This window comes from Neovison vison, chromosome 1 (genome assembly GCF_020171115.1).
Source record: "Neovison vison isolate M4711 chromosome 1, ASM_NN_V1, whole genome shotgun sequence".
In the NCBI taxonomy this organism is placed as follows: Eukaryota; Metazoa; Chordata; class Mammalia; order Carnivora; family Mustelidae; genus Neogale; species Neogale vison.
In genome coordinates this window covers 88,866,306-88,890,302 of record NC_058091.1, presented here as the reverse complement: position 1 = coordinate 88,890,302, position 23,997 = coordinate 88,866,306, and the positions used below count along the sequence as shown (strand labels likewise).

At 50.4% G+C, this 23,997-nt stretch overlaps 1 protein-coding gene across 13 annotated transcripts in view; it reads left to right on the top strand.

Moving 5' to 3' along the window:
• Positions 1 to 23,997, top strand: part of TRERF1 (transcriptional regulating factor 1) — a 202,133-nt gene that overhangs the window by 160,025 nt on the left and 18,111 nt on the right. For 9 of the 13 annotated variants that reach the window (XM_044250812.1, XM_044250821.1, XM_044250837.1 and 6 more), the window contains 9 exons: positions 3,705 to 5,400; positions 6,794 to 6,840; positions 7,712 to 7,862; positions 8,895 to 9,203; positions 12,560 to 12,950; positions 13,653 to 13,719; positions 15,120 to 15,259; positions 15,394 to 15,497; positions 16,981 to 17,056. In XM_044250812.1, the coding sequence (XP_044106747.1) occupies positions 3,964 to 5,400; positions 6,794 to 6,840; positions 7,712 to 7,862; positions 8,895 to 9,203; positions 12,560 to 12,950; positions 13,653 to 13,719; positions 15,120 to 15,259; positions 15,394 to 15,497; positions 16,981 to 17,056 (2,722 nt within the window). In that variant the 5' untranslated portion in view covers positions 3,705 to 3,963. The remainder of the gene's footprint in view (positions 1 to 3,704; positions 5,401 to 6,793; positions 6,841 to 7,711; positions 7,863 to 8,894; positions 9,204 to 12,559; positions 12,951 to 13,652; positions 13,720 to 15,119; positions 15,260 to 15,393; positions 15,498 to 16,980; positions 17,057 to 23,997) is intronic. The other 4 variants (XM_044250889.1, XM_044250880.1, XM_044250905.1 and 1 more) reach the window with 2 other exon arrangements.

The window sequence follows — 23,997 nt, the reverse complement described above, 5'->3', positions numbered from 1 at the left end:
CTGGAAGACAAATGAGGTGTCTTGGATTAAGGTGATAGTAGTGGAACAGGGAAAATGGATGCAGTTAAGAAAACATGAGGAGGTAAATGGATAGGTTGTGAGGCTGGTTAAGAGAGAGGGAGGAGTTGAGGGCAAGAGTTTAGAGGAGCATCTATTCTGGGGAACACGAAGTCGCCTTTGCCTTTGAACGTGGAAGTAGAATTTGGGGTAGGCAGCTGGAGTAGGCAGACCCTCTGGGCTGGGAGTAATGACTGGGAGTCAGCAAGGTATAGTGGGGAGAAGGGATGTCAAGGAGGAGAGCTTGTGCAAGGAAAGAAGGGGTGTCTCTTCAGACTGGGTTATAAGCCCCTGAAGGAGACTCACTTCCCACTGGCACCACAGGGGCTGTTTTTCTTGTTTCTCCCTTGGTTCTGCTTACCATCATCTAAGTTCAGGTCTTTGTTAGGTCTCATCTGGATGCAGCAAGAGCCTACTAAAATTCTCAAATTTTAATATGCACATGAATCACTTGGGGGTCTTGATAAAATGCAGATGATGTTTCAGTAGATGAGGGCTGAAGCCTGAGAATCTGAATTTTTACCAAGCTCTCAGGTGATACGGATGACCTTTTCTTCTCTTTTTTTAAAGATTTTATTCATTATTTGACAGAGAGAGAGATCACAAGTCGGCAGAGAGGCAGGCAGAGAGAGAGGGGAAGCAGACTCCCTGCTGAGCAGACAGCCCAATGTGGGGCTCATCCCAGGACCCTGAGATCATGACCTGAGCCGAAGGCAGAGGTTTTAACCCACTGAGCCACCCAGGTGCCCCCGGACTGCCTTTTCAATGAGGGGATCGGGTCTTACCCTGCTTCTGAAGCTCAGGGCCATCCCGCCCAGCATCATCGTGCCACTGCTGGGAGGTCTTCAGCAGCCATTCACGGTTATATTCAGGAGCTGTTCCGGCTCTCCTTGGCCACCATGGTTTCCTCCCACTGCTTTCCTTCATCCACCCTTCATTCTACCAAGCCAAACCCAATTCCTTGCTCTGAATTTGTCCCTCTCTATCATGCAGAAAGGGACAGAGACCAACTCAGTCTAGCTTCCGGTTGGAGGGGGCTACTATAATGGTCTCCACACTTTGTGGCTTAAAATCCCGCATAAAAGGATATGGTAAATATAATGACCCACTCACATATTTTCAAGTTTACCTCTACATTTTTTATCATACATTTGCAGAAGATGCAAGTTCCAGCATATTACCAACATTGATATTTTTAAGTAAAACTATGACATCACTGTTTTAAATTTATCCACTGGAATCCAAGCACCATAGACATTCAATATCCCCCATCATCCATTTTTAAAATGCACAGACATCCTCTTCACTAATAGTCAGTGTTCCTTTTTCTTCTTGAAATTTTATTTCTGTTCACTTGCCCTGTGGAATTTTATCCTAATGGAATGTATGTAATCCATCTTATGCTTAAAACTCTCTCATTTGTTCCCTATCATGTTTCTCCATAACAATTTTATATGAAATTAAAACCTCTTTAATTTCCTGAAATCATAAAGCTCTAAGTGTTGACATTTTCTTATTTGAGTTATTGATAAAAATTATTGATAGGAGATAATTAATCAAAATAACATAAATGTATTGCTAATTTGGATAAATAATTAATAAACATAAAACCTAAAATTACACTGAAGGTGCATCTCTTGGTGGGATGGTAATGCTGGGCGACTTTTTAAAACAAACCTTTTTTTTGATTTACAACAGACATGCCTATATATGACCAGAACCTACAGCTTGAATTAGCCGAGTGAGCGCACTAGGACCGTTATCACCACGTCCAGAAACAGAATATTGCTGGCCTGGGGTTATTTGTTCAGTTTGTTTTTAAATCCTTGGAAGAATATGACGCTTGGTAGGAGATATGAGACGGGTGCCAACACTGATTGCATTTCTGTTTTTCATTCATACGTATGTAAGCACTGTATATCCTCATTCGCGTGAACGGATGGAAGTTTTGTTAAAACAGGATCACTCAGTTCTTGATCTGCTTCGGAGTTCTATACCGAAAATCACATAGTGATCTATCACTAACAATTAGACTTTAATTACTTTTATTAGGTTTTCCTAAGGGGGAAAAAAAGAATTGGAAACCACCCAGCGTCAAAGAAGATACACTACTCATTTATTAGAGTTGCTTATTTTCTAGATGTCCTTTCATATGGTGGCCAGGGGGGTTTTACTGAGTAATAAGCCCTGTTCAGATTTGGGATGAGGTCACGCCTATTGAATAAATCCTCCAAAATGAAATTCCTTGATTGAAGGATGTTGAATACATTTGAATTTTAATGTTAACATTTGACTTTTGATAGCTATTAACGAATTGTGCTCTGCAGGATTACATCAATTTATATTCTTACCAACATTGTGAGAGCCATTTTCCCTAGTACTCTGATAAAAAGGTGCGTTATCAAACTATTGGATGTATTTTCAATCTGTCAGGTGAATCTGATTGGTAACTCAGAGACCTTTTAGTACGTAGATTATTATGAGCAAGTTTGGCTGAATTTCCATGTGTTTAGGAATTCTTTCTCTTTTATTTGAAAAATCTTTCCATATTGTTTTCGTATTTTCTATTGGGATAGTGATGTTTTCTTATTGATTTCTCGGAGCATGTATGAATTAAAGAGCTTGGCTTTAAAAAAAAAAAAGATTTGAGACAATGTGAGTCAAAGGTCTGTCTTTCCTTTTGGAAAGGAGGAGGGCAATTGTGAGAGTGCAAGTTTAAAATGTCAACTTGCACCTTCATCACTATTTGGTTCTAGAAAATAGCTTCTATGGAAGTTTGAGGCTGTCTGAATTTAGAGGAAGAAAGAGTTTTTCTTAAAACTTGGAGTGCATGTGTGTAGTGCTTGGAAAGTCTTCATGTACTCCCGGGGGTTTATAGACCCCAGTTAGAAGTCCTCTAAAAAAACTATCTGACTCAAACCAGACTAAACCTGTCTCCCCAGATGGCCTAGTTCATGGTTCTAAGACTTGTCCTGGTATGGTTTTTCATGCCAGGTCAACCCTGTTTGGAGATGTTTGCCTGAGTGGGGACCTCAGAAAGCAGGGAACCTTGTTAACTGGACAGGCAAACTAATATGTGCCGTACTCCTCCTTGATACTTTCTCCAGTTCTGTTCTTACCCGGCATAAGCTCTCCAGTCTGAGTTCCCATATCTGTTCTTTTACCTTTTTATTATGTGCATCCTTCCTCCTTAAATGTTCTTCCCACCATAAACACCTCAAGAGCTGGCCCATGTTGCAGTCATTCCCTGGCATTGTGCCTTATGCTTAGTAGGTGTCTAGTAAGTATGTGTTGAGCAGAAAAGTTGATAAATGAATGCCTTAACCTTCTTCGCATCCCCTGCAGGTCCTAGAATAGTGCCAAGCCTCCAAAGAATGGAGGAATTAATCAGTGAGCAAAAAACAATGAATTAACAAATCAATGAACTAATGAGCCATTGAACAAAGGCTGGAAACTAAGAGAGTTCTGTCTCCCACGAGGGCCCATAGCTGCAGAATTAGTATAAAGGGTGGGCAGTGTATGAAACAGGCTATTTTGAATCAAGTCTTCTGTTTTGTATTAAATTCTGATTGGTTGGGATAGATGTCCTTGTTCATGTGGAGCATCCGAGTAAATCTGGTCCTGTGCTTTTGTACCTTGTCTTACAGGTGTGCACGACATCTCTGCCCCACGGTGGTGTTCGGTTCGTACCTCAGCCCCCGTGACAATGTCAAGCCCCCCTCCCTGCACATGAGTGGTACAGGCCCACAGGAACATCTGGCTGCAGCCACGTTCACAGACATGTCAGCCGTGGAATAGTGTGGACACCTTCTCTCAGCTTCTCAGGGTTTCAGTCCTTTTGGGTTTTGTTTCATTGACCTTTTTTTATGGTTTTGTGGCTGGACGTTCCCAGCCAAGGCAGGCGCCATGGGGGATCAGCAACTCTACAAGACCAATCACGTGGCCCACAGTGGTGAGAACCTTTTCTACCAACAGCCACCGCTTGGCATCCATGGTGGGCTGAACCACAACTATGGGAATACAGTCACAGGGCCTGGATTGGAGGCCCCTCAGGCATCGCCCCTCTCCCCTCACTTCCCTCAAGATACTCGGGATGGTCTAGGCTTGCCTGTTGGTTCCAAAAACCTAGGCCAAGTGGATACCTCGAGGCAGGGAGGGTGGGGAGGTCACACTGGGCCTGGCAACCACGTCCAGCTACGCAGCAACCTGACCAACTCAAACATGATGTGGGGGACCCCGGCCCAGCCTGAGCCCGCCGATGGCTACCAGTATACCTACTCCCAGGCCAGTGAGATCCGCACCCAGAAACTCACCAGCGGTGTCCTGCACAAGCTAGACTCCTTCACCCAGGTGTTCGCCAACCAAAACCTGCGAATTCAGGTCAACAATATGGCCCAGGTGCTGCACACCCAGTCGGCAGTGATGGACGGGGCCCCTGACAGTGCCCTCCGCCAGTTGTTGTCCCAGAAGCCCATGGAGCCCCCGGCGCCGGCTCTTCCTGCTCGCTACCAGCAGGTGCCCCAGCAGGCTCACCCCGCTTTCCCCGGTGGCCTGTCCAAACCAGCCCTGCAGGTGGGGCCACACGCCGGCCAGGGGCACCTGTACTATGACTACCAGCAGCCGCTGGCCCAGATGCCGGTGCAGGGAGGACAGCCGCTGCAGGCCCCCCCGATGCTGTCCCAGCACATGCAGCAGATGCAGCAGCAGCAGTATTACCCGCCGCAGCCGCAGCCGCAGCAGGCTGGGCAGCAGCCTCTATCCCTGCAGGAAATGCAGCAACAGCAGCAGCAGAGCCGCCCGCAGCAGCAGCAGCAGCAGCAGCAACAGCAGCTGCAGCTGCAGCAACGGCAGGGTCCGATGCAGATACCTCAGTATTACCAGCCCCAGCCCGTGATGCAGCACTTGCAAGAACAGCCGCAGCAACAGCCGCCGCAGATGCACCTGCAGCCCCCCTCTTACCACAGGGACGCCCACCAGTACGGCCCGGAGCAGGCACACGCCGTCCAGCTGATCCAGCTGGGCTCCGTACCCCAGTACTACTACCAGGAGCCCCAGCAGCCCTACGGCCACCACGTCTGCCAGCAGAGCCACCTGCCCCAGCACCAGCAGCGCGAGGACAGTCAGCCCAAGACGTACCCGAGCGATAGGCAGGCCCAGGCCGTGCTGAGCTCCCACGGCGACCTGGGGCCTCCCGACGCAGGAATGGGAGACCCGGCAAGCTCGGACCTGAACCGGCTCGGCGGGGCCCTCCCCCACCGGCCGCTGCTGTCCCCCAGCGGGATCCACCTCAACAACATGGGGCCTCAGCACCAGCAGCTGTCTCCCAGTGCCCTGTGGCCCCAGGTATTCTCAGAGCGGGAGCATCTCTGGGTCCCTCGGTGTGCCGCTGTTCCGGCGAGAGCCGAGTCTAGGCAGCACCCAGCCCTCTCGCCAGCCCCTCCCGGGCTTTTGTTCTCTGTTCACACCGCGAACGTTAACTCACACATGCCAGACACTGTCTGTGCCAGGCACAGGGAACACAGAATCAATTTCGACTCAGCCCTCTGCCCGCTGAACTTGAGCTTGCTGCAGAGGGGGCCAGTACCGGGCCTGAATGATGCATGTAGCGGTCAAGCCTGAGTTGGGCCCAGGGACCACACAGGGAAGGCATCTGGTCCCCTTAGTTCTGAATCCTCGGGGAATTCCCATGAAATTGTTGCCTCTTTGGGAAGGAGACCACATTATGACAGCATTTCTCCTAGTATATTGCTCAGACCAGGAAGACCATAGAATGTTTAATAGGAATGGCTGAGGGGGACGGGTTCTCCAGATCAATACATCTGAGGGGCTCCTACAGTGAATCAGGTTGCAATGCTGAGGGGCTTCTCAGAGCCATTAATATGCTAACGAGCACTGGGACTCTCCCTGAGGGGATATCCCGGCTAGCTTCAGAGATGAGAATCTTAGCTGCCCTCAGGATCCAGGCAGGTAAAGGGAGTAAGCAAAGTGGCTTGTTAGGAGATAATGGGGAGTGGTGCCCACTGTGGTGGCCTAGAGCGCAAATGCCCCATCTGAATGGCGTCTGCAAGGCTATGGGCCAAGGTTGTTATTAATCCTTGATTGTTTCCCAAATGTAGTTGCCACAAAACAGCCTCCTGTGTGCTGGGCACTGTCGATGCCTTGGCATGTTCCAGGTGCTACAGTCATGTGACAACAGCTCATGGGAGAAAGGGGCCAGAATAGATAGAGACAGGGCTCTGATGGAGGCTGGAGATGAGCTTCACTTGACTCTGTCTTGCTTGAAACCCAGGCCCAGTGGTAATGGAGAGTTGTTATGAATATAAGAATAAGGTGACATGGCCAGTGCTGATATGACAAGCAGGAGGTCTCTGGGCATGCTGCTGTGTCGTCTGGCTCTCTGTTCTATGTCTTTTGGAAATGAAGCCTGTCTGTGCACACGGTAGTGGACAGGGAAAAAAGGGAGTATTGAGGCAGGGGATTGAGTCCTGGTGGGCTGGGGGCTGGTGGCAACTCCTGGAGTGGGTCTGTTACCAGGTTGGGGGGCTGGAGGAAGCCCGGGAAAGAAGTGTCAGGTGCTCCCAGCATCTGGACATGAACTGCTGGCCACTGTGAGCTTGAGGAAGTATTCTAGAAAGTGCAGGTCCTGGGGTTCCCTTAGCTCAAAGACTTCTCCCAGTAGAAATACACTTTTTTTCTCTTTCTTCTTTCTTCCCATGTCCTGCATGGATTAAATTAGATGCACCTACCTGATGGCAGAGCCCAGCCAGGGTCCCCGGAGTCAAGGTAGGATGGATGCAAGAAGGCATGTTGGCATTTGGGGAGAGTAGGAGGTTTTCCTGGGTTGTCTCTCCAGACTCATTTTCAAATTCAAAGTCAGTTTTCTGAAGAAGTTTATAATAATAATAGCAGCTATTGTGTCTGAGCATTTACTGTGTGCTAAGCACGCTATATTTTGTGTAATAAAGCAACCCAGTAGGGGTAGGTAGGATTACCATGTGCCTAGCACATAGTAAATGCTCAATCATTCTTGGCTTTATTCCAATGGCTTTACAAATGAGAAAACAGGCTCAGAGACTTGGAGTTGTACATCACGTAAGTGGCAATACTGGAATTGAGTCCTGAGGCCACATTCTCTCCCCTGTTCAGTCAATATTCACTGGGTACCTACTGCTTGCCAGGCATAGAGCTAAGCTTGGCGAATGCAGCAGTGAATAGTACAGACTTGTTTTCCCCCATCATGGGCATGGTAAATTCATAGCCAGAACCTGATAAAATGCTGAGACATGTGGTCTGGAGGCTAAGCCAGGGGACTTAGATGCATGTCTCTAAGGGAATGCTTAGAGGCCACCTGAACTGCCTCTAGAAAGATAACAGGCCAGAGGTGAAAAAAACCTAGCACTTGTTGGCTTAGAATGAAGGATATTTTACTCAACTCCCACATGATTTTGAGTAAGCCTTTTCCCGCTCTTGAGCCTCAGTTTTCCACCTGTAAAGTGGGCTTAGTTCTCTGAAGGGTATTGAGATAATAGAAGTGGGGCCGTGGGAGCACTGAGTGAATGAAATGGGTTCACTGTGGGGTGTGAGGTCTTGTGATAAGTCACCCTTCCTCTTTGTCAATGTGTGTGTCCTCTCATTTGTCCCTACCCTTGAGCAGTGGCCAACCAAAAGGAGTGTTTGGGGAGCAGTTTGATGCCAAGAACAAATTGACGTGCTCCATCTGCCTGAAGGAATTCAAGAGCCTACCTGCCCTGAACGGCCACATGCGGTCCCATGGGGGAATGAGAGCCTCCCCCAACCTCAAACAGGTTAGCAGGAGCCAGCGCCCAGCCCTTCCCAGGCCATGTGTTGCTTGCTTTGCTTTGCTGCCATCAGAGAGTGATGGGACCCCCAGGTGGGCACCCAGGAAGGCACTGTCCTTCCCTTAAAGCTTTGCCACTAGGAGCCAGCCAGGTCAAACAGACCCCGCTTCCACTGGTTTCGTGAACAAGGGTCAAAAACAGAGGCTAGAATAAATTCTTGAGGGATCCGAGTCTCTCCACTTTCTGAAAAAGACAGCAAAGAAAACACATAGAGGCAATATTATTTTTAACTTCTGTTGCTTAAAGCACCTAAGACCAGTCTCTTGGGCCTTCCAGCGTAGTAGCCGATGGCCAAGGAAAGCTAACATGACCACTGGGCTCTCAGCCAGCACTTTCTACTCTACTGTTTGATTCTAGCAAAAGAAGGTCTTTAATTACCCTCAGGATTATCCAGGGAGGAAGGATATCCATGTGGTGAACTATCCATGCGGTTTTAGAGTAAGATTAGAAATCAAAGAATTTCTCAAAATCTTTAGATATTGTTGATCTAAGTTTAAGTCTATGGGATTAACTGTCTGTTTGTCAAAAGCCTGGATATCCCGGTTCACCCCATCTCCTGACCATTCCAGATAAAAGAGCTTTGTCTTCCATTGGACAGATGAGTAAACTGAGGCCCATAGAATTCAGAGGTCCTACACAAAAGCCTATGTGTCCTGTTTTGTTTTGTGCCTAATTCCCAGTCCACATCCTTTTCTTTAAAAGCAATGACAACAACAAAATTTTAATATGTTTTAATTATACAAGTGATAATGGTTGAGGAGCTTCTCTTAACATAGAAAATAGAGTGCATGGCCTTGTCCACTCCCAACTGGCCTCAATAAAGCCAAGAGACTCAGGGTTGCAGGAAGGAAACCACCCTGCCGTGGTTCTCTATCACCCACTCATGATGTCCTGCAACATTTCAGGAAGAGCAGAGTGCGTCCCCAGTTTGGGAAGGCTGCTCTCAGCCCAGGATCAAAGCCTTTATTGTCTGTGTAGGAGGAAGGAGAGAAGGCCCTGCCGCCTCAGCCTCAGCCCCAGCCGCCACTGCCACCTCCGCCTCCGCCGCCACCGCAGCTCCCTCCCGAGGCAGAAAGCCTCACGCCTATGGTCATGCCCGTGTCTGTCCCTGTCAAGCTTCTCCCGCCCAAGCCAGGCTCTCAGGGCTTCGCCAACAGCATCGTTGCCGCCCCCTCCACCAGAGACAAGCCAGCCAGCTCGATGTCGGACGACGAGATGCCCGTGCTCGTGAGGATGACCCTCTCTCCCCCACACTCACCCCAAGGGGCTGCCCCCCACCCGCCTGCTGTGAGTTGCTGCTCTGCCCCCGCCCGCCTGGGGTGGGAACATCCCTTTGCTTTCTTGGAGATGGGGCAGCTCTTCCGGGATCACTGACCTGAGCTCTCAGACATGGCTTGGCCTCTCGGTTTGAGCTCCCAACCCTGGCTGCCTTGGGAATCCCATCCTTGTCCACACTGCTTGCTACCCAGTGACCACCTCTACCAGGCTAACGGTCTGGATTAGATTCTGAGAAAGCTGAAGCTATTCCAAGGTGAAAACAAAGATGATAACTCAGCTGGTAATCACACAGCTATTAAAACATGGAAGTACTATCCCACGTAATAAAGAGCTATTGCCTGGGGCCCTGACCCCCCTGCAGGATCTCCAGACTTCCTCAGATCCAGAGGGAACCCCTGGCACAGCAAGCCTCCATAGGATAGCCCTGCATCCGTTCTGGTGGTCAGCCTTAGCAGATGCTTCATATTTTCGGTATCCCACCTGCATCATTAGCCTTAGAGGACCTAATTCGCTATGGTTCCCAAAGTAATTCCACTGAGAGACACCCAGCCCCCAATCTCAGGAAAGCAAAGAGATCCGTGTTTCTCACTCACTCTTACGTTCTCCTCCTCCTCAAATTCTTCTGCTTCACCCAAGCAGCTTAGCTTGGCTCTGGGACAGAGATCTCTCTCTCTCCCTCTCTCTACCCCACCCTTCCTGTCTCCCTCTCTCCCTCTCTTTCTGTCTTCCTCCCTCTTCCCTCCTTCCCTCCCCTGGGGAGTCTGTAACCCATGCAGTTGACTACATTGGATTTGTTCCCTCTCCACGAAGTGGTGTGCTGGGTCACATTTGTCCTCGAAGAATAAGTGGCTGCTGGGATTCCAGGTGGTATGAGGGTGGGGTTGGGCCAAAACAGAGGTAGGGTGGAAAATTAAGAAAACTAGAAAAGTCCAGAAAGAACCTTCTTGGTTCTCTATGTAATATCAAGGCATCAGAAGAGGAGAGGCGGAGGGGGAACCTCTGGGAGTGAGCACGATTCTCAGAAGTCAGCAGGACTTGGGGGCCAGTAATAAGCAGAGAGATGAAATGACAGAGCCAAGCTCCCTCTTTGCCCAGGGAAGTCCCTGATTTAGTGGGAGACCCACTGTTTCTACCCCTAGAGAATTCTCAGCTTGAAGCTGGAGACAGTACTGTTCCTTGTCACACAGGGGTCTAAACCCCAGGCAGCACCCCCTGCCCCAGTTTAAGACAGTGGGAGGGAAACCAGGGCACAGAAGAAACAGTAGTTCCCCATAGGGGGGCACCCCTGGGCAGTTAAAGTAACTAGGGACTGGGGAGACACAGGGAGTTTGGTAAGAATTTGGTCAGAAGACCACCATGAGCACAGTTTTGAGCAGGGTTTTAAAGGCAGGGATAAAGCTGGCTTTGTAGAAAAGAGAGACATTGTTGTAAGGAGATAAGCTGAACCAGAAGCACATAGCTGGGACTGGGAAAATATGGGCAACATCCTGACACTTAAAGAAATTAAAATGTCTGGGGAGGAGCACTGGCTTTCAGTCCCCACTGTGCTGCTGGCGCCCTGGGGATGCAGGCAACTGTGAGACCCTCCCCCTCAAAAAGCCTGGGTTTGGACTCATTAATGTTTCTCCCTGCCCCAGGGGAGCTTTTAAAACCTCTCCACGAGTGGTCCCACCTCCAGAGTCTGAATAACTTGGTAGAGGTAGAACCCTATAAATGATTCCTCTCAAGTGACATCCAGGCCTGGCATTCTGGGTGAATCCGCTGGCCCAGGGTCTCAGGGTCTTGCCTGGAGTTGAGAACTGGAGTAAAAGGACCAGAGGCTCAAGTAGAGGGCGCCCAAAAGGGACCTTGGACCCTGGGATCAGAGGTCTAGATGCCCACACAGGGTCTAGATGCCCTGAAACTATGCCAGGTCAGCCTGTGCTCACATGGCCTCATCATTCCCCGGGAACAGGGTATAAGGCTTCAGGATTGCTTCCCAGCTTGTGGGGGGCAGAGACATCCACTCCCCATTCTCCTCAGACCTCTCTTTCCACCTCAGCCTCAGGTGGTAAGGAGCCCTCTGGTGGGGAGAGGAGGCGGGTTGTGGCACTCTGGCCTAAGGAGAACCCCCTCGGGGTGAGCTGGGAGCTCACAGAGGTGTCCCCTCTCCTTTCCCCACACCTCAGCTTCCCTAGACTTCCCTCCTAGGGGTTGGGACAGCAGCCCAGAAGACAGGGAAGCTGAGGGAGAAAACAGGAGGGGCAGCAGCAGAAGCCCAGAGCTGAGAGAAGACTGGAGCAGGTCACATGGCTGGAGGCAACTGGTCACATGACCATGGCCTGCCCTTCCCATCACCCCCTGCTCCTCCTACTCGGGTGCCACCCTGGGCACAGGAATTGCCAGGAACTGCAGCTGTGACAGGCACTGGCCTGCAGGGCCTGGGAGGGTACCACAGACTGCCCAGAACTTTCTGCAGGTATCCCCACGGCCTCTCCCAACCGCACCTCGGCCTCCCCAGCCACACCCAGCTACACCCAGCCGGTTTCTCTGGGCTGATGCTGGCACACGCCCCAAGTCTGTTTCTGTTTGGCTTTGGCATGCCCTGCTTATCTATTTATGTGCACATGTTTACTTATTAGTATATATGTATCCATGTGGCAGATCCTCCTTCCAGACTGTGCTTGGGTCCGCTGCCATAAAGTAAACTAACACTGCTGACAGGAAGCCACCCAGGAGAGGGGCTTGCTGCAAAGGAGCTACCGTCCTGGGAGCGGTGGTGAGGGGCGGGCGGCGGGGGGGCTTCGCCGGATCCGGTTTTAGGGGAGCACACGGAACAGGTCTGAAGATGGCTGTCCCTCAGCTCCAGGGTTACCTCAAAGGAGAGCCCAGTGCGGGTCACTGGCCCCCCTCATCTGCTCCTCAGCCGCAGCCCAGCCTTCCTGAATATTCTGTCCCCTTCTCAGAACATGTGTTATCTGTCCCTGATGTCTGTCCCCTGGGAGCGGTGGGGAATTAAAGGGCCCACTCGGCTGGAGTCCACTCACCGGATGGGAATGCGGTGCTAAGCAATAGAGAATGTGAATTTATTCTTTCTTGCCCACCCACCTTTCCTATCACCCCCATCGCCTCCAGACATGAGGGATTTCCTCCTGAATCCCAGTTTTCTCCCCCGTCAAGCCCCCAAACTCGCCCTGTGGGAACTGGAGGAGGCTGTTTTTCGAGGCAGGGGATGCGGGGGGAGGGGGAAGCAGACAAGTGGTGGGGGTGGGGGGGGTCGGGGGGGGAATCCCCCGTTAGAACAGACGCTCCCCTTCCTTCAGCCTGTGGAAGTGGCCTGTGGGGAACGCCTGAGGATTCGAACCGGACCGTTCTTCCCGTTCTAGGAACTCCCCAAGAAGCATCAGCCGGCCGTGGCCAAAGCCGAGGAGCCCCTCAAGAGCTTGCCGGACAAGAAAAAGTTCCGGCACCGGCCGGAGCCGCTGTTCATCCCGCCACCGCCCTCCTACACCACCAACTCCGCCGCCGCCTCCTCGTACTCGGGCGCCACTCTGTACCAGAGCCAGCTGCGCTCCCCCCGCATCCTCGGGGACCACCTGCTGCTGGACCCCGCCCACGAGCTGCCCCCCTACACGCCCCCGCCCATGCTGAGCCCGGTGCGCCAGGGCTCGGGCCTCTTCAGCAACGTCCTCATCGCGGGCCACGGCCCTGGCGCGCACCCGCAGCTGCCCCTCACGCCCCTGACGCCCACGCCGCGGGTGCTGCTGTGCCGCTCCAGTGAGTCCCCGCGGGCCCTCCTCACGCGCCCAGCCCCACCCCACCCCAGGGGCTCCCTTCCCACGCGGGGCTCCTGCACCGCACTCACTTCTGCTGGGGCTTGTCTCTACCGGGACCGCACTGGGCGAGGTGACCGAAACACTTAGACTCCACGGGTGATTCTCACCCTCGGGATCCCCAGTCTAGCCGGAGAGACCCCGGAGCTCTGGTTAATTACTGTCTCTTTGGCCTAAGTTGGAACAGTTAAAGTGCGCACGCGGTCCCTAAGCCGGTGCCGCGGATCATCCTCGGAGACAGCCCCCCGCAATACATGTACTAAGCAGGTAGACAAATAGGATTAGGTATTATTTGCAAGACTCCGCTTCTGCATCTTATGCACACGTTGTCTAAAGATCAAGCATGGAGAGCCTCGGAGCCAGTATCTCTTTCTAGAGTAAGAATGGTTTCAGAGGAACGAACGAGGAGCTTAGTGGACCAGAATCGGGGCGATGGCTTCTCCTTGCCCTGTGCGAGAAATGAGTAATCCTAAACCATTTAGCACCACATGCCATCCAGTTCCTTGGAGACCACTGCGAGTAATTCTGGTGTGGGTTGGGTGGGGGGGGGGGGTCCCATTGTGAGTGTTTAGGTCACTGCTCATTGGCTATAATTTCTTCCGTTCCTTTTCCTGTTGACCACTGACCTCTGGGTTTTGTGCTTCAGACAGCATTGATGGCAGCAACGTGACAGTCACCCCAGGGCCTGGAGAGCAGACCATTGATGTTGAACCGTAAGGAAAGCCAATTTTGGTTGTTTTTTTGTTTGTTTGTTTTTGTTTTGTTTTGTGTAACAGAAGCCTCAGCTGGGGATGAGGAACTTTGAGAATTACCACCGAATGAGAAGTTAGGGAATTATAAGATCATGGTATTTCTCAGTTTCTGGTGTTTCAAGGCTTTTGCCAAAGACTAAATGTATACTAAAGCATGAAGTCCTATATTCAGAGAACCTAGTGTCCCCATCTCCATCTGCATGGTTCGGGCCACATGCTTGCACATCCCCAGTGACATTGAGCTCTCTACAAGGCTCCATCCAAATGCCCTTGCTTCCCTGTCCCTTCCCTAAAATTATTGGCTGGTCCTCCAAATAGGCTTAGTGTGGGAGGGGCTGGAGATATAATGGAAGAAAGGTGCTATTTTCTTTTTCCCTTCTTTTTTCGTTTGTTTGTTTGTTTATGTATTTTACTTTAAGAGAGGGAGCATGAGTGGGGGAGGGGCAAAGGGAGAAAAACTTTCAAGCAGACTCCCTGCTGTGAGTGAAGAGCCCGACCCTGGGCTCGATCCCACAATCCTGAGATCACGACCTGGGCCCAAACACAGAGTTGGAGGCTCAACTGACTGAGCCACCCAGGAGACCCAAGGAAGGTGCTATTTTCATAGATAAGTGCAAAAAAGACCAGGTGGTAGAGTGGTGACAACACTGAGTCAGTACCCTTTTTCATTTGACATTGATGAAGTTAAACTTTCTAGGCTTTACTTTTTTTAAGATTTTATTTATTTATTTGAGAGAGAGAGCAGGAGTGGGAGGAGGGGCAGAGGGAGAAGCTGGCTCCCTGCTGAGCAGGGAGCCTGATGAGGGGTTCCATTGCAGGACCCTGAGACCATGACATGAGCTTAAAGGCAGACGTTTAACTGACTGAGCCACTCAGGCACCCCAACTTTCTAGGCTTTAGTTAACCGACCTATTAAGTGGAAATAATTATCACTGCCTTGCTTACATCTCAGGTTTTTGTGAGATTCAGATGGGATAATTTATGTGAAAGTAGTCTGAAAGGGATAGCAAATATAATAAGCACATTATGCTTGTTCCGTTTTTCCTGGTTAAATTGTGCCAGCGGCCATACCCTGGGCAGCTGTTGCCTTGCAATTAGCACCCATCCTGTCTGAGTTACAGTGAGCTATGATGCTCTGATCAGACTTTCCCCCCGCTCCCTGTAGCATCTCTCCCCAATCTTAAAGCTGTTCCTTCTCCCAGTGAAAAGGCCATCCCTGGAATCTTAGGATCACACTGTTGGGAAATGCCTCTGCATTCTTCTTGCAGAAGGAACTGGTTTCCTCCTTTTTCAAGTTTCTGACAGTTGCTCTTGACCTCAAATTGAAGGCCACACTGTTGTTTTCATTTTTGTCCTTAAAGACGCATCAACATTGGCTTGAGGTTCCAAGCAGAGATCCCAGAACTTCAGGATGTCTCTGCCTTGGCTCAGGACACACACAAAGCCACACTAGTATGGAAGCCCTGGCCAGAGCTGGAAAACCATGACCTCCAGCAAAGAGGTATTGGCATGTGGGAAGAACTGGGTGGGGAAGGCTTGATCCTCTTACAAGGGTCTTGGGCTTCAGGCTGGGTGTTGTTTGTCCTTGAGTCTTGAGCTCTCTCTGATGCATTGGCTTCTTATTGTCCCCAACAGTGGAGAATCTCCTGAATTTGTGCTGTTCAAGTGCGTTGCCTGGTGGAGGGACCAATTCTGAATTTGCTTTGCACTCTCTTTTCGAGGCCAAAGGTGATGTGATGGTAAGGAATGGAGAAGAGAGACCATCAAAGAGAGAGAGAGAGAGAGACTTCACAGTTCATATTCCCCATGTCAGAATTTTGAAAAGTATTTTCCTGAAATTCTGTGTTGTCCCACATGCCATAAAACCAGTTTTTAAGATCATGACCAATCAACATGCCACCATGTTCCTTATCTCACTGAGTGGGTCTGGTTTTAAGCCTGTAGGAGAAACCTGCAGTTGGACTTCTGTCTGTACATCTATTTCTGAGTAATAATTATGTTCACACCTGTCTTGGGAAATTAGAATTTCTTTTCAGCAGTCTTATAATTCACATCAGAAACTGGGCCTCCAATGTTAGAGGTAGAAAACCTTACTGAGACAAGACTTGGCCTGAAAGAGCCTATCCTACTCTGCTGACTGTTCTTCCCTGCTGTGTTCTTCCCTGCCAGTTTGATGTTCATAGAAGTTTATCTCCTACCCGAAATGAAGGGTTTGCTGTGTACCAGCTGGGGTCATTCTTGCAGCTTTGGCACAGTCAGACCTTTGGTGTCATTCTCCCAGGATCCTAGCTGACCATTTACCTGCTTCACCTGGGCTCCTACCAGGGGCACTCAGTTACTCACATCAGTTTCCCCCTTAAGAAATACATGGTTTTGGTACCAAATCTGGCCTCTTGTGTCCCAATACTACCTTCTCATGAGATTATTGATTCCTTTCATGGATTTTCTAGGATGTTAAGAGAACGCTTCTTAATCCTTTAAGACAAGTATTGCAGAGAAGCATTTCTCAAACTTCTAATGTGCACACAAATCACTTGGGGCATCTTGTTAAAATGTAAATTCTTATTCAACAGTTCTGGAGGTGGGGCCCAAGGTTCTGCATTTCTAACCAGCTCCCGGTGGATGCCCATGCTGCTGGCCCATGGACCACACTTGAGAAGCGAGATTCTAAACCTTGCTCTGCTCCTAACCCATCTACTGTTTCCATGCACAATTCCACAGGCACCATTTTTTTTTTAAGTTGAACAGGCTTATGAAAGGCATATTTGAAAGTGTTCTTTACCTAGGCTCTCTGGAAAGACAGTGCATAGTACAGTTACTATTAACACAACTGTTTATGTTAATTGCAACAAAATGCATTTTTCTGCAAAACACCCACAAATCACCCACTAATTTACTTGGAGCCTTTCCCCAGAGATTGAGTCCCCATTCAATGGAGATCCCACTGTCTCTCTGAGGCTGGCGCCTTCACCAGGGAAGGAGTGGGGTCTCCACTATTTTTCTCTGTCAGGACCCACTGGCCACAGGCATGGACAGGGGGAGGTGTTTGAGTGCCACATCCCATGGGGTGCCGGCCAGAAAGGAAGCCCAGTCTGGGTTTCCTTCCAGCACCCGGAACTCCTAGCTTTGTAGTGCTGACTCCTTTTCCCCGTTAGATAATGCTCTTCCCGCAGCCCACAGACCACTCACTGACTCTCCTTTTTCTCTCCCATGGGTCTGCAGGTTGCTCTGGAAATGCTGCTGCTGAGGAAGCCAGTCAGGTTAAAATGTCATCCGTTAGCAAATTACCACTATGCCGGTAGGTTGCCAGGAGCCTTGTGCCCCATTGCTTCCTGAGAGCAGGATTTTTGCATGTTTGGTGGGGTTGCTTTTTAATAATAGATCCACCAATCCTGTCCTAATCGCCCCTTGTGAGCTCCAGGGCTTCTGGGGCACAGCTGGTGGGGCAGTTGTGTCTGTTGGCTGGGTACTCTTGGGTGTTTGTATGGGTTCCCCTCACCCTAGTGGACGTGCCAAGAGCCGGGTGACAGTGGCCGGTGCCTGCGTGTGTGGCGGTGAGACTGGTGCATCAGCAGGAAGGCACCACCCAGGGGACGGCACAGAGACAATGCTCGGTGGCCCCCTTGGCTTTGGAATTAGTGGCCATGTGTTCAGATCTTGCCTGCACCCTTTGGCCTTCTGGAACCTTGGTCTCCTCACCCGTGAAACGGGGCTCCTCCTCCATCCTTTGCAGCACTTTGTGATGATCAGAGATAGTAGATGTAGCACAATGCATGGCATAGTCTAGTCACTATTATTTATTTATTGACTAATTACTTATTGAGTACTTGCTGCATACAAGAAACTGTGCTGAGTACTAAGATAAAACAGTGCCTATGACGGACGTAGGTGGAATCCTACCTCCTGCAGTCTGCAGTCTGAGGAGGAAGGAGTCACCAACCACAGATGACACTCAAGGCCAGAGAAGGACATCTACGTATGCGTGTACTATACACACGCACATACATATATACGCATGCATATACATATATGTACACGTGTTACACACATACACGTACACATACAGAATGTGTCCTGTGACGGCGTGGGTTAATGATGGCATCACCAGTAAGGGGGAAGGAGAAAACACCTTTGAGAATTGAATGTGGTAAGAATCATGGAAAGAGAAGGTGACAGGTCAGGGAGCCTGAAATGACAAAAGGAAGTTGAAATCAACATTTTAATTTCCGGTAATGGGTAAACCCATCCGTTCTGAGGGCCTGTGCAAGCCTGCTGGGTTCCTCCATTTCAGAGGGGACTAAATCCTCCATTGAGGATTTGAAGGTTCCATTGGTGCCTTGGGCAGATCCTGCATGAGTAGGTGCTAAGTACTGAAGTGGGCTTGGGGACCTGGTTGGACCTTTCCTAGTCCTCAGTCCAGGCAGACAGATGTGGCCTAACATGAGGGCTGCTCAGCAAATATGAGATTGTTCTCCATGGGCGCCCCACCGGGCCCAGCGCCCTTTGCCATGCTAACTGTGTGTGGCATCACGGGGGTGGAAAGGCCCAGAAGCCACTTACCTGAGCACAGACAGCCCTGGATGTCTGCCTATGGATCACTGTTAGCACATGGGCTGCTACCAGAAGTAGGCAAGCACAAAAGGGACACGGGGATAAGAAATCATTTAACTGGGGCCTAAGCCAACCAGTTTCTTACTATTGTCTCCATCACTTCCTGCTTGGTGTCTGCCCCGAGTACGGGTAGGAAGATGTGGGAGTTCTCCCTAATCTGCCGTGGAAACAATTCAATCCTCTTAATTCCCAGTGTCATCTGCTGCCCATTAAACCCTGACAGGCTGTCCAGCCTACTGGAGCCGGTCTCAGGCTTCTTTGAAGAGTGGGCGAGACGGTTGATGACAGGGAGCTTCCCAGCCATCTGCTGTAGCTGCCTCACCCACGGGGGAACAAGGGTGGCCGGAGCCTCTGGGCTGGTCAGCTCCAGCTGTAAGCAACCTTGTCTGAGACCCAGACCCCCTCCATCCAGTTCTTCCCACTGTGCCAAGCAAGTATAACATTGTTTTATGTGTGTCATGACATAACATTTGGAAAGCTATATAGAAGCACCCCTCCCCAAAGAAAACAAAACCAAAATGCTGCAATAATAATAAGGATTCTGAAACTAAACTCTGCTAAAATTACCCATCTTTTAGGGTCCCCAGCTAATGAGTTGCCCATCCTTGGCCTCCCTCCCCCATAAGCAGACCAGGAAGCACTCTGTTGCCTTCTGAAATTTTCAACCTTGGATGCAGGAGAGGTAGAGCTGAGGTGTGAAGGGTTGGTATTCCACTAGCCCTGTGTCTCCAAGAAAAGGGTATTCACATATATCTTCCAGACGTCTGCCTTCTCCAGGAAGTGATCACTGATTGGGCCGCAGAGAATCTTGTAGAACTATGAGCAAAAAGGCCACAGGTCATGGGTCCCTAAAGTCTCCATCCCTTAATAGTTCTCTTCCAGGCCCCAGAAGAGGCCCCGGAGTATATCCCCCTCATATGTCCTAGTTACCAGCCACCACCTTCTTCCCTCAGTTTGATTCAGGGTATCAGTGACTCACATCCCTGTGGCCCCATCCTGTCTTGGCTTTTGTGCCCTTTTGGGTTGCTCTCCAATAGGATTCTGTAAAGTCAGCATCACCAGGACACTGTCTTCTGGATCGCCTTAGGCTTTGGCTCTGTGGCTGTGGCCAGTGTCACCCCACCCCCACTCTGTCCCTGGAGGTGAGGTAGAACATCTAAGGTTAGAGGCAGAGGCTACAAGTTTGGGGGGAGACAGACGGAGACCCAGGCCTGTGTGAAAATCACTTCCCCTACTTTACTTAGGACATTGCCCCGCTCATCCCAAACAATTCAGTATGAAAAGAAAAAAGTGACGAGTGCTGGGGCCCAGGAAAGACACCAGTATGGGTGGGCAGCTTGCCAAGGCCAGAGGAGCGCTGTACAAGATCCTTGGGAGGAAGGAACATGCCGTTGCAGGGGCCTCCGGCATGCAAATCCACACCCAGGCACGCTGTCCAGCCTCTCAGCCCACCCCCCCGCCCATGTGTGGGTAGCACTTTGCAGAAGTTGCCTGCTAGCAGTTGGGTTGGGTGGGGAAGGCCTGAACATGGGGGAGTCAGGGTGAGGAGGATGCCTGGTTGTGATTAAGGGGCTTCCTGCACCCTGGGTTTTCCATCGAACTGATCATTCCTGCAGGTGGGTGCAGACACTGGCCTCATGCTTCCTGGCAAGGGTGCAACAAAGGCCACCATCCAGCTCCCACCACAGCCCAGGCTCTTCCCAAGTCCCAGACCCTGACCTCACTCCGGACTTGCAGGATTCCTGGAGGAAATCCCCAATCGGTTGGCGAAGACCTGTTCTCTATCTTGGAAGCTGCCCAGTTTGATGAGCAGACAGGACTACATACTCGAGAGAATGCTTGGCGAGGAACACAGCTGTGATGGCATTTTCCAGGCTTTCTCAGCTCATGTCTCTGGCTGGAGAGTGATCACCTCAAGGGCAGGACCTGAGTCAGTAATTGGTCTCTGGCCTTGCCTGACACAATGCTGGTAAAGAAGGGCTCAGCGTCTGAGCTCAAGGTGTGGATTCAGATGGAGGCCTCCCTTCCTTCTGCCTCACGGAGATCTTTGGCAGCAGCCGATTTCACCCTCCACCTCTAAAAAAGGATTCAGCCTTTACCTACTGTGGAAAACCTTACGCAGAAGTGAAGATCTGATTTTAAAACAGTCCCCCCTTTCCCTGCAGTGAACAGGTCTTCCTTGTTCTGTGCAATAACAACACCATCACCAAAGTATTTTAAGTCTTGAGAGCAGGATGGAAGGGCCCTCTAAAAGATCCTGAGCCCAATTCTCTCACCGCTCCATGTCTCTTTTTAATTGCCTGGGTTCGCTATAGATGGCCCCAAATGTAGCCCTAGTCCAGAGCCTGTTTCCCAGCAACCAAAGCTCAGAACATTTTTCCTCTGGATACTGTTCCAGCACCAGTTTCCTCAGTTAATTAGGCCCTTTGTAATTAGCCTTAATCGGCTTGTTAGGGGCCCCCCGCTGATAACAGCCCAATAGCCAGGAATCCCCAGGTAAGGCAAATGAGCGCAGGGGGAATGTCAGCCCACTAACCCTGTGTGCGTGCTGAGTGGACAGCGGGGATCCTGGAGAGGAAGAAAGGGCAGAGCAAGGGGATTGTTAGAGGCAGCCCCCTGCCTTGGTTTTGTGTTTTATCCTGGACCTTGTCCAAGACACAGAATCCAGGAAGGGCTGGCTTAGAACCTTGTCTAAAAATGAAGAAAGCGCTCCCGTCCGACAGAGCCTCTGGGAATGAGATGCCTGAGTCTTGCCTTGATGGGATTACAGAAGGCATTTTGGGGGTCAGGGAGTGGAAGTTGGGGAGCCACCAGCAACCAGCACCGGTGGGATTGTACTCCCACAGGACTAGGAACACCAGCACGACCAGTGTTCTTCTCCAGTGCTGTTAATACAGGTCAGCCGGGGACAGTGTGGATCCCCTAGCTGTGGGCTGACTTGGAATCTCCTTTCCAAGGGACCAGCAATAATTGTTGTGTACCTACCCACTTAGGACCAAATGGTGCTGTCTTTCAGAGAAGAGGAAACTGAGAGCCAGAGAAGTTGAGTACCTTTGCCTGAGGCCATAGGAGTAAGTGGCAGAACTGGATTTGCAGACTGGGGTCTCTTGACTGAAGTCACCGCTTTTCCTTTAAGATTATTCATTTATTTGACAACACGCACAAGCAGGGGGGATGGCAGGCAGAGAGAGAGGGACAAGTGGGCTTCACCAAGCAGAGAGCCGATGTGGGGGGCTCAATTCCAGGACCCCGAGATCATGGCCTGACCCAAAGTCAGCTGCCTAACCATCTGAACCACCCAGGCATCCCTGAAGTCACCCCTTTTTATCACAGCACAGTGCCTTTATCTGGGAAAAGCACATTTGGGTGTTTCTAGACGCGGTCCTAGGAATTCTGTCCAGGAGCCCAGGGGTGGACTGTCAGCCCTGGGGGCACTCTTAATCAGGATATCGTGAAGATGGACCCCGCTCTAGTGTGAGCGAATGGATTTGCTGGTCTGGCCTTGCCTCTGCCTCTCACTTCATGGATGTCCTTGTTGGATAGACACACATACACGATGCTGTCTTGTGCACTGAAGTGCACCCAGAGGACCACATAAGGCAGCCGTCTTTTACTCTGAGCACATGCTCCCTGCCCCGGGCCCTGCAAGCCCTCAGAGCAGAGAAGTGCAGTGCACTTCTGATCCAGGCTAGGGGTACGGAACAAACAATCCGGTGGGGGAGACTGAAGACCCCATCACAGAGCAGCAGCCCTAAAAAAATCACTGAGGAATCAGCAGGGGGGGATGCCCTTCCCCCATGAGGCTTGGAGTTCCCCATGTCAGATGGTCCAGGATGCTACTTCCCATTCAGTGGGGTTGCAACTGGCAAGCTCTTTGGAGGCATGAAGGGATATGCTGCTTAAAAATAGACGTGGGGGGGCGCCTGGGGGGCTCACTGGGTTAAAGCCTCTGCGTTTGGCTCAGGTCATGATCCCAGGGTCCTGGGATCAAGTTCCTCATGGGGCTCTCTGCTCAGCAGGGAGCCTGCTTCCCTTCCTCTCTCTCTGCCTCTCTCTCTGCCTACTTGTGATCTCTGTCAAATAAATAAATGAAATCTTAAAAAAGAAAAAAAATAGACCTGGGCTGTAATCACGTGATGATTCTGCTCCTGGTGTGGGGTGGAATCACCTGTGCCCACCGTAGAGATGGGTGCTGACCTGAGAAGGCTGCCTGGCCCTGTTAGTGTCTCATCAGGTCTGAGAGCCCCACTCTAACTTGGGAAATGTGTGCTCTGGCTGAGGGCAGACAGGATTCTCATTGATCTAGTCATCATCAGCAAGAGGTCCCCTGATTCCATATCTGAGATGCAACCCAGAGCTGTCTGGGCTCCGGACCTGCAGTGGGATAGCTTGACCAGGGCTTCAGCCAATGTGACATGTCCCCATCATGATCCTCTTCCATCATTACATGTCTGATTCCTCTTACCTCTTTGCTGTTTGGATGGCTACCTAAAGAAAACCACGGCTGCTCTTTGGTTATTCAACTGAAGTGTTAGTAATCCTTTCTGTCTCTCTCTTTCTACGTCCCTCTCCTGAGCAAGAGGAATATGATTGCTGGGACTCCAAGGCCCTGAATATTAGACAGAATTTGAGGAACACTGATGGAACCATTCTAAAGACCCAAATCGCACTGATGTCCTCTGCTCATATCCATTCCAGCAAAACCTCTCCACTCATCCTCACTTCTCCTTCTTGTGATGGCTGCATAGCCAGAGATGTCCCAGCCTCCAGAACCTGTGGAAGATGCTTCTTTCTGCTGAGGATTATTCAGAAGGCCACTCCCCTTCTGAAAATAAAGAGAAACTTGCAAACCAAAGAAATCAGGTGGTGGTGGCCCTGTGTTTTGGAGGTCTGAGCCAGCCAACTCCACAGAACATATTCTGAGTCTGGAGCCAGAGCTCTTGGCTTGGGGACCCATCACTGGGTCACACGGAGAAGGTGTTTATTTGAGAAATCTGTTTTTGTCGCTGACTCACACATTCTCTCAAGGAGCCTGATTCACTGATTTTGGCTGAAACTTCCAATGGGAGACACAGTTCAGGTTTCCTGTATTTTCATCTTCATCAGCCAGCCATAGCAAAGTGGAAATCCTGGGCTTACCCTGGTGAGGAGGGAAAGTACCACTGTTTGGGGGATTATAGCTCTGAGAAGTAGAAGAACGTCAAAGGTCCTGCCGTGTACCATCCAAAAAATTCAGAGATGTGGAGAACTCAAAAAGCCAGGAAAGTGAAGCAGAGTTTTCTGCAAACCAGCCACCAGGATTGAACCTTACTAGAGCCTCCAGAAATGGGACCTATCTTAGAAATAAGCTTAATTTCTTAACAGGACCACCCTGTATGATGATCTGCATATCTTGCTTTCTTATTTATGGAGGGGAAACAAATGTGAAAATCAAGTTCAGCCACCAAAGCAGGTACACCAACCCAGCACTGTGGGGCCTTGTCCTCATTGGTCTTGCAGCTCAAGGACTGGTCCTACCCACCTCTCCAGCCTCATCTGCTTTCTTTTTGCTGGGAGCTTGTAGTTAAACCACACTGGATTACTGCTTCTCTGAACACCTCCATTTCATCTGTAAAATGGGTAATAGTA